The sequence below is a fragment of the Phlebotomus papatasi genome, chromosome 2 (assembly GCF_024763615.1).
Source record: "Phlebotomus papatasi isolate M1 chromosome 2, Ppap_2.1, whole genome shotgun sequence".
Taxonomy (NCBI): domain Eukaryota; kingdom Metazoa; phylum Arthropoda; class Insecta; order Diptera; family Psychodidae; genus Phlebotomus; species Phlebotomus papatasi.
This window is the reverse complement of record NC_077223.1, coordinates 37924875-37935568: the sequence shown is the minus strand read 5'-3', so window position 1 is coordinate 37935568 and position 10694 is coordinate 37924875. Positions and strand designations below refer to the sequence as shown.

The window sequence follows — 10694 nt, the reverse complement described above, 5'->3', positions numbered from 1 at the left end:
TGAAGTAATCATCAAAATCAGTTCAGCGACAGTCGAGATAATTGAGGTTATGTGATATTGAAATTGGTTTTTCGACTGTGGCGCCCCTGGTGTTGGTCCCACGAAGTTCAAATATTCTAGAAAGTTGTAGCATTTGGTGAGATCTTTCGTTTAAGCCCTCATTCATCAAAATCGGTCACATAGAACCGGAGATATGATTTTTTGAATTTCGTGAACTTTGACCCCTCATATCTCCGGTTCTATTGAAACCACAGCGCACATACGCACCATTTTGGAAACGTCCTAGACTGGACTACAACATACTAAAATTTCATTAACTTGCACAACGCCGTTTTTGAGAAAAGTGATTTTGAATTTCGATGAATTTTGACGCTATCACAGCGCCACCTGTGGTGGCTTTTTGAACTTCCATCTGAAAGTGCTCATCGAGACGAAACCAAAAAGGTAAAATTTAGGCCGCTATGTTAATTAGAACCGGAGATAGAGGCCGGTCAATGTTCGAACTTTGACCCCTTATAGCTCGGGTCAGGGGTTTTAGATCGACTTAAGGTTTTTTTTGTTTGATAGGTATAATCAACGGCTACAACATACTAAATTTTCAGCCCGATGCACAATGGAATTTTTGAGTTATTTAACTTTTAAGATTTAAAAATTTTCTTTTTAAAAAAAGCGCCCCTAGCGGTGGTTTTATGAACTTACGATGTTAGAAGGGGAAGTGGCATTTCACGAGAGCTTTCCAAAAAGCCCTCACTTTTTAAATGCTGACAATTAGAACCGGAGTTATGGCCATTTTAAGAAATTTTTTTTGTACCCTTATAGCTCGGGTCAGGGGGGTCGGGGGACCTTAAGTTTGGTATTGATGGAAAGCTCTAAGGCCCAGCTATAACATACTAAAATTTGAGTCCGCTGAATGCCATAGGGGCGGAGCTATTGAGAAAACAAAAAAAGGGGGGTCTTCAAAATGGCGGAAGGAGGGGTGGGGGGTCTATGCACCAAGTTGCAATTTTCACCCGATATATAACCTTTACCGAAAACCGCAAGTCGATATCTTTTTTAGTTTAGGAGCTATTAAGCTCCAAAGAGCGGCCGGCCGGCCGGCCGGCCGGGAACGTAACTTAGCCACATATATATTCGGAATCAGGAAGTGGCGAAACACATTTTGACCAAATTTGAGGTCGATCGGACGACATGAAATTTTGTTAGGATTATAGTAGGTGAGATTGTTAAGAATCTCGCCTAATATATGAGCAACACGAGATTAAATAGTTTTAAGCTCAAATTAAATTTGAAAAATTTCAGACTCAACTGAATTAGAAAACCTTTCAAATAAACCTATTATCATTTAAATCGTTTGAGTAATTTGTTCTACAGCTGTTTAAACATTTGAGAATCAATGAGTCAATGTTGACAGAGCGAAACTGTATTTTATAACTATTTATTAAAAGAAAAAATTACTTTTAAATAATATTCAAAAATATTGTTTTCCTCAAAAGATTAACTTTCTTTTGTTAAACGAAGTACATTAACGTATATTGAATGATTAAGCAGTTCTTTTTTTGAACGAAAATCCGGTGTTCGTCGGGTGGTAGCGGACTAGTCCAGAATAAGTCTTTTCTTCCCAGAGCTTTCGGTGCACTACGCATCTTCTTCAGTGACTGAAGGAATTGTTTTTATTAAAAATAATTAACATTCATTTACATTAATTCTTTTCCACACTTACTTCAAAATGTCACAATATATCTGGGGCAACGTCTTAATTCGGAACAGAAAGGATGTGTTCATTGGGTACAGATAGTAAGAGTCACACACTTAACAAAAAAATTACAGCGAGAATCTACTATTTTTATGATATTTTCGCCTAATTAACTTTCTTTTTCTTGGCGCTCTATTCTGGCTTTCTTTGTGCGGGAAACTGGAGTTTGACCTCACATGAACAATTCTCTTTAGGGTAAATTAAGCTAATTCAAAACCTGCTCCAAATGGAAATTTTTCGCTACTCCAAATGGAAACGTCATTGTTTTCATGATAAATATAGTACTAAATTATTATATTTATATATTTTCTATACCAGAGTTTCATTATTCAGTTAATTTTGCTCCAAATAAAATTGTAACAAAGAAAATGTATGGAAGTTTCTTTAATAAAAATTTTCCCACCCTTTAGCCACTGAAGAAGGCGCAAGACGCGTCGAAAGCTTTGGCGAAAAAACATTGTTGTTTGATCTCTGAAAGGATCAGCATCCCTGACGCACCCGGAAGGAGGTCATCTGGTCATCTCCCTATTGCTATATACGTATTCTTCGTCAGTTATTCTATTAGCATTCCTCACGAAAAATTGTTTTTTTTTATAAATTAAATCTGAACTAATGCACTGCATTCTTGTGAGAGTTAAATGGTAAAAAGTAGCTAATAATTTCTAAAAAAAACATTTGAAGTAGTGCAACCGGTGCAACAGTATGGTAACAATCTGACGATCCGAGGGATACTGACTATCACTGGTGCTCTTCCCTTATAACCTTTGAAGAAAACTGCAACTCTATCTCTCTCAGGTCGGGAGCTATTAAGCTCCAAAGAGCAGCCGATCGGGAATGTTACTTAGCCACCCATGTATCCGTAAACCAGAAAATGACGAAACACATTTTGGCAAAGTTTGGGCCCGATCGGAGTACGTGAAATTTTGGTAAGATTATAAGTAGGTGATAATGTTAAAAATTCCACCTAATGCTACTCAATCATTTTTAATAACGATTTTTCAAGGCCAAAAGTTAAAAAGACTATTGAGAGCATATTTCTCAACCGAATGAAACCATGTTTGACCTCGATGGAAAGGTCTTGAAATTTTTGATAAGTCTAAAATATAGTGCTCGCTCTCCAATCCGGATCGCCGTAATCCAGACGAGTTATCGACGGTTACATTTAAAATACTTTTGAGGTCATGTATGCATGTGTGTCAGCAATGAAAATGAATTATCCTATGAAGTTTTTGTTTAATAAATGAAGTATAAGAGCATAGAATTCTCTAATTATGTCTTTTTAAGCTTCTTTAAAACTTCTATTTTAATTCTAGGAAAAAACTTGTATTATATTTTCGAGACGTTGAATAAATTCAAAAAATCCATCCGGATTACGAAGCGGACATCTGTCATATTGTCCCCCAATCATCCGGGAAAATCCTTTTTGTTTGGAAATAAATTCCACATTACTATTAAACAATTTTAGTACATTATTTTGAGTAATTTATGAATGAGTTCAAATCGGTTAATGGTGTAGGGGAAAGTAATCTCCCTTCGAACGTTCATGCCTTCGAATAATGTAAATTTTCTTTTATTTTTCCTAAGAGACTTACATAATACTATTAAATATTGTTTAACGTATTATCAATGATTGATAATTACGTGATAATTATGCGTAAGTCTCTTGGGAAAAATAAAATAAATTTACATTATTCGAAGGCAGAAACGTTCGAAGGGAGAGTACTTTCCCCTAAAGTATACTTTTGAGGTAGCAAATCTCAAGTTGAAACATTTCGCAAAGCACAGGACGCTTCGCCAATCTTTTTTGGTCTTCGTGGCATATGTATTAAAAAAGGTGTAAAATTAACATTAAAAAATGTTGATATATTTTTACACCTAAAAGCCTAAAAAGTGTTAAAGTTATGAGGAAAAAAAGTTAGTCGCACCCTCTTTTTTTTCGCAGTGAATTGAAGGTTTTGGTTTTTGGTGAAATAAAGACTGCTTAATTTTTTAACAATATAATTTTTTCGTATATAGGGCTCGAGAGAGACCCTCTCTTTACAATAAAAGCTTCCGATGATGCTAATCAATTCAAATAAAATTGCTTTATACTGTACGTGTATTGAACATTACAGCAATGAAAGGAATATACTGAAAATATCACATCCCAATTTCCTGTGTCGAAGCTGGACGACAATCTGCACTGAGAAAATAAAAGAGGGTACGATTAACTTTTTTTCTTCGTAACATTAACACTTTTTAGGTGTAAAAATATATCAACATTTTTTAATGTTAATTTTACATCTTTTTAAGGGTAAAATTAACATGAAAAAGGGTTAATTTAACCCCTAATACACCTAAAAAGGGAAATATTTACACCGATTTCGGATCAATAATGCAGGGTAAAATTAACATTTCCAGAATGTTATTTTAACTTTTTCGGATTTCTCTCAGTGTGGTTGTACAGAACGAAAGAAGCTCGATGATTCGGTTTGCAATAGTCGAGCAGAGTAGAGGACAATCTGAACTTGTAATGAAAAAAAGCGTCAGAGACAGCTGCACAAAGTCCAAAATATTCGGAGATTCTCAATGGCGCATGGAATCAATTCTCCAGTCACTCTGAATAGACGAAGTGGCAGTGATTTTCAAATCCTTTCACAGAACAGTACAAGGATTAATTGGACGTTCCCTGCATAATGCTCTTCGCTGTTCAGACATTCAAAGCATGCATCGGACGCTATTCGACTCTCTCGATCAAGTCAGAGAAGCTCTGCACCAAAGCATCAGCACTCTTACCAACTAAGTCAACGAAATCCTCGAATTCTATTACGGATAGGAACCTAGGAGAATACATATCCCGGCTGTCCTAGTAATTTATGCATTGCAAAGTATTAGAATTGTGAATTAAAAAGTGTAGCGTAAATGAAAAGATTACGAATTTGAAATATGTATGTCTCTCAATAACCACAGCATATATTAAAAATAAATATATTTTTGGAAAAATATTTTTATTCAGAACATTTTTAAGATTATTATTTCTTTTAATCCAATGGATTCTCGTCTAATTCTCGCATCTTCTTATTTTTTTCATTAGGGATTTGACAAAACCGTCTCGCGGACGAAATTCTTCCACATCCTCTTGATATCCGGCAAGTCTTTAGCTGGCTGAGCCTTCTCTCTGAGTTCGGTCTTGAAAATTCCCCAGTATTTCTCAATCAGGCAGACTTCCAGGCCGGGGTACAGGGCGGATTGTATATTTTTTACACATTGTTCCTACTGAACCATTCCAGGATGGCTTTTGCATAATGGCATGATGACGCCAGATCTGGACAAAAGAGTGGGAAGAGGAGGGATCGCATATCTTGGTAGAAAGGCAAAAGTAACTTCTGGAGGCACCCTTTATTATTATTATTATTATTATTAAATTTTTAAGACTTTGTTAATATCGCCTTTGGTTTTGTGTGCTCGCTGAATTCAGTGTGTTTCCTTTATTGTTTTTGTGCATGCAAAATTTTGTTTATTTTTGTTTTCATGTGTATTTAGAACTATGTATATTAATTTTATGGAAAGTTACTTATTTTATAGTTTGAATAATATTTAATAATTTAGGTACCGTGGCCACTGACCGTCTGGTCAACCCGACGGAACGATCAGGGGCATATTATAGTTCTTTTTGTATAGTCCAACATCTTGTAAAAATTTTATTATTTTGCTGTGACCCATAGGGTCATACAACAAGGATTGTATGGATTGGTTCCCTAGAATATTATTTCTTGGTCCAATGTATTTTCGGAAAATGCTAAGAATATGGGGAATGTCTAGAGTTTCGTTACAAAATTCACATACAGGTGGGTTATTACGTTCCATTTTGTATTTATGCGTTAATCTTGTGTGTCCAATTCGGAGCCTTGGTATAGTGGTACTTTCATTTCTTGTAGTGTTTGGAACTAATGAAAATCCTTTTATGTTTGGGGAGAGAGTTGCACTAAAGCCTTGTACTTCCCTTCTTACCCACTTAGAACACTTATCCTCCTGATTTTTCACGATCATAGACTTTATTCTATTCTTGGTTATATCAGTGACAGAAGGGGCTTCGCCATTTGCAGCATTCTTTGCTTCCATATCCGCGATATCCGCCTTGTCATTACCGGGGACACCTTTGTGACTCGGTACCCAGGCAACCTTAATTCTTCCAATAGTATTAATGATTTTTGAGCGGATCGAAGAAATGAGAGGATGGAAATTCTTGAGGTTTTGGATGGCTAGAAGACAACTTAAAGAGTCTGTAAAAATAATAAATTTGTCATTTCAACATTCTGAAACATATTTTGTAGCTCTGTAGAGCTAGAGCTTCAAGTTCAAAAATCGACCAATGTTCATCAGAAGACCCACTAGCGATAAGAATTTTTTCTGTTGTAATAGCATATCCTCCTTTTTTAGATCATGAATTGACCCATCGGTGTATATAGTATTCGGGAAGGTATGTTCATATTTTTCTTTGAGCTCATAAAAATGTCCTTTAGCTACAACATCAGATGCTGTTTTCAGCTTTTAAAGTGTAAGACTGAGATCGATAGAATTTGGGTCAAATAGCCATGGTGCTTCATTTTCATGTCTCTCTAAAATCGGACTTCGGCCACACAGGTACTCCTTCAAAGTGTGAACAGCAGGTCCAAAGGATCCTTTCCAGTGTTCGCAAGTTATTGCATTTTTTTATTTCTATGTGTCCAAGGGTATCAGGGTTGCATAGTATTCTTCCTGCTGTTCTCATGCAGATGCTTTCCCTATATAAACCGATAGGAGGAGCACCAATTTCGGCTAGAATATTATTTACAGGAGAGGTACGGAAGGCTCCAGTTGCTATACGATATCCTCCGATGTAGATGCCATCTTGGCTTTGTAAGACACTTTTAGATGCACCTGACTAAATCTTTTCAGAGTTTTTGTATGCGCCTTGAATGTAAGATTTCTATCTAGATTAATTCCAAGAAATTTATAGTTTTCTTCATATGGGATAGCACAATTTCCAATTTCTATTGGGGGCGGAATACATTTGTATTTACGACAGAAATGAATAGCCGCGGTTTTTCTTGTTGAGAAATTGAAGCCCCGAGATGTAGCCCAATCTTGCATTTCAATAACTTTACCCTGTAGTTCTTGTATCATTTCTTCGGTATTTGTTCCTGTGGTGTATATAGAAATACCGTCAGCATACAATAGCAGCTTAATTTGGGAATCGGATGGGAATAGACTCTACAGACTATTATTCCCTATAAAGAATATGGTGACCGAGAGGACTCCCCCTTGAGGCGTACCATTTTCAAATGGAAACAGATTTGACTGTTCTCCATTTGGTGACTCAAACCACTGTGCCATTTTTTGAGCTGTTCCACAATAGTTGCCTTTCAGATGCGATCATAGATTTTTTCGAGGTCAAAAAATATCGATTTAGTGTATTCACCATTTCTCCAGCCTGAGTATATATCATGAGTTAGTTTAAGAAAGGGGTTGATAGTGCTCCTGCTTCTTCTAAATCCACTTTGAGACTCTGCTAGTAAACAATGAGATTCAAGAATCCATATAAGGCGATAATTTATTATCCTTCGAATATTTTTTGATCACAATTTGTGAGTGAGATCGGACGATATTCAGGGTTTACTAGAGTATGACCTTGGAATTTCGGAATTGGGATAATATTAGCATCTATCCAGTTAGAGGGGTAGGATTTTTCTTTCCACATCCTATTGTAGAGACTGAGTAAGTGAATTCTGTTATTAGGTAGGAGGTTGGCAATCATATTGTATGATATTTCATTGGGTCCTGTAGATTTCCCTTTGCTGTGTGAAATTGCAGACTCTAATTCATTCAGAGAGAATTCTATATCTTATTCTGGAAAATCGTTTCTGTCAGGCATACTGTGAATGGATTAGTTGAGAAGATTTTTGTTTTCAATTTCACTTGATGATAATGATCTATTGGATGAATTTCCGTGAACTTTTCCCCTAACCTATTGGCGATTTCTACAGGATCCACTATAATTTGGTCATTACAACTGATAAATCGGATCTCTGGCTCCCTCCCTCCTCTAAGCGCTCGGACTTTCCTCTATATTTCTCCTGATGAAGTATTTGGATTAATTTTTTTGTACAAAGTCGAGGCACTCTTTAATGTAGATCTCCTTGTTCATCTTACCCGATGAGAAAAATTATCAAGAATAAAAGTCTAACCAGGTTTCCTTTATGCTTTATCAAATGTAGATATCCCCTTTTTATATCGGAATAACTCCCTTTAACTCTGTAATTCTGAAATTATCCGCCCGAACGCGGATTCAAGAATATAGAACTTTCAATCCAGTAATCTGGATTATCTGGTCCTCCAATCACCACTGTTATGTTCTCCTAATGCCCTAGACACACTTACGACTTAAGTCGAGAAGCGACTTAGTGGAAAATGATGGAAATGTAGTTTGATCATTATTTCTAATATAATTACGCTAAGCCGTCTCTCGGCTAATCCTCAGGTCTGTCAAGGCCCTAACACTCGAATCTTTTTAAAATAGCCCTCTATTTTCTCGAGAACTTTTTCACATAGCCCCTGCATTTCCCTTTCCTTCAATATGAGGACATTTATTTTTTCTGCGTCTTTTTATGCCTGAAAATTTCCTTGTAATCAAATGGATTGCTCCTGGGACGCTGAAAAGGTCTATCTCTACAGCCAAATCTCAACTGTCCAGATTCCTTCTTTCCCCCAAATCCTCCACCTAGTCTTCTCGGTTTCCATCCCTTCATTCTCCTTTCCCATTCAAAGTCCACCAACAGACTTGCTCCATCCACGGTGACGCCGTTCATTGCATCATAAGCCTCAATCGCGGAATCTCTCGTGCGAAACTCTATGAAGGCATAGTTCTTTGAAATCCCCGTAACTAAATCCCTAATAACTCTACAGGAGACAATGTCCCCGAATCGCTGGAACTTTCCTTTAAGTTTTTCTTCAGTGGTTTCCCGGAAAAGACGCCCGACGAATATCGTGTGCCTAGGATTTCCGGAGACTTTTTTATTGCATCTGTAGGTGCTGTTGTTGGCTCGTGTGAGGGCTTTATCATGGGGTGTTGTGTCCTGACCTAAAAAAATATATATTTCTTAAAAAATTATAAAAATCTTTGGAAAAATTTAATGACTTACCGTCAATTGATCCAACGGCAATTGGATTGTATTCATCAGCATACTTTCTGAATCTTGATGTACTATGTGAACTGTGAGGTATGGATGACGAAGACATTATCTCAAGGAATTTATTGAAAAATTAACACAAGAACAGAGAATCGTCAAGACTCGAGAGACATGAATACAAAAATTGTAAACCATATTAATAAGGTTATGTCTTGTGCCTTTGCCCAGTAGGAGAAAATATCATTACGCATATCGACATTACATGAGTACGAGTACCAATACCATAAGGAATACCAATAAGCTTCTCTAATCCATTTGGAAATAGAGCAGATTGTCCGCTTTCTGACCAAATGCTTAAAATGGACAATATTACATTAATTATAAATTTTGCTATTTAAAGAAACACAGTTTAAGGATTATTTGACTTCTTACTTTAAAGCAATCTTAATACAATTTGACAGTAAAATAAATTTTAATAAACAAAAGTTAAAACCGGAGGTTACAAAGTAACTTCCAGTAAAAAATAAATGCAATTGGTTAAGGTTGTGTAGCAAATTAAGTAAAGCTTGTGACCTCTAACAGCTTACTTGGTAGAGTACTCGTTTAGTTCACGAGAGGTCTCCAGTTTATTTCAATCCTGAATGGAGGCTGAAATTCTTCCTGGTCGGAGGACATTAAAACAATAAAAAAATATAGAAGAAATATGGAAACAGAAAGGAAGGAAATAAACCTACCCAGGGAATATACATTTAGGCATCACTGAAGACCAGAATTCGATATCTATCACTTTTTGTTCTCTAGCTTAGAATAATGTATACGACAGCAAACTTTCAATAATGAAATAAAATTATCAGTATTTATTGTTTCATTACCGATTGCAACCAATTTACTTGCTTTAAGAATACCAAGAATTTTATTAATTTTAATCCCAACTGATATTTGTCCTTGGAAAATTCTAAATTTTGTTTTTTTTTTCTCTTAGTTATCTATAGACCAATTGTCTGAAAACAGAAGAAAAAAGAGACTCGAAACAAAATTTCATTTAATGATGACTCACATAAGACCGAAAGCTGATCCCCATAATTCTAAGACAATACTTTTGCATTAAGTATATAAATTGGCTTTTAAAGTCTGATTCACATTCCCATTTAAATATTTTTAATATTAAAGTTGTCTAATTTTTCTCTTATCTTTTATGCTGGCTAAAACATACCAGATTTCACAATGACAATTCTAAAAAATAGATATGTTCATAAAGTTTTCACTATGTCTGACTTAAAAGGAACATCCTTTATCATTTGGGCTCGAAGCTGTGAATTTTCCAACCAATATGAACAATTCAACAAGGTAGTGAACGATTTACCAAATGTTAAAAACAGGATACTGCATAATTTAAACCTAAAATGAGGATTGAAAATGTGTTCATAATGTAAGACGCGTGTCGGTTCCGCGGCTAAAGGTCTTGCCGTTATTTTAAATCCCTAAAAACTGATTGGGTACACAAGGTGCCTTGTCCTTAGGGTTAGCCCTCTGAGTGGGAGGTGAAGGGTGTGCATCTTTATCGTGATATAGTGAGCTTGTCTTCCGATGTGCACAAGACTATGGGCAGGGAGCACTCATGACTTTCTTTGGCATAACGCTCTCGTATACAATCAGTTGTTCTTCAGCTGTGAGTACAAACGCACCCTTAACAAGAGAATCCTTGTTGGGCCACCACCACCAGTCGTGCTGCTGTGCCCGCTTTCCAAGATCTCGGCTATTTTAATATCACAGTAATTAGAATTTTTGTTTAA

The 10694-nt window shown here is 36.1% G+C and overlaps 1 protein-coding gene across 1 annotated transcript; it reads right to left on the bottom strand.

The window, feature by feature from the left end:
• Positions 1 to 7305: 7305 nt before the first annotated feature.
• Positions 7306 to 9132, bottom strand: LOC129804142 (U11/U12 small nuclear ribonucleoprotein 35 kDa protein-like). The gene is made up of 2 exons (XM_055851226.1): positions 8914 to 9132; positions 7306 to 8852 (listed from the first exon to the last, which is right to left on the bottom strand). Exons 1-2 carry the CDS (start codon positions 9008 to 9010, stop codon positions 8359 to 8361), a joined length of 591 nt encoding a protein of 196 aa, XP_055707201.1. The 5' UTR covers positions 9011 to 9132; the 3' UTR covers positions 7306 to 8358.
• Between the last annotated feature and the right edge of the window lie 1562 nt (positions 9133 to 10694).

Bases quoted from the DNA above. Each gene is read 5' to 3' on its own strand.
- LOC129804142 (XM_055851226.1), bottom strand. From the start codon at position 9,010: ATGTCTTCGTCATCCATACCTCACAGTTCACATAGTACATCAAGATTC. The intron at 8,853-8,913 runs GTAAGTCATTAA...ATATTTTTTTAG, and splicing joins TGCCGTTGGATCAATTGACG to GTCAGGACACAACACCCCAT.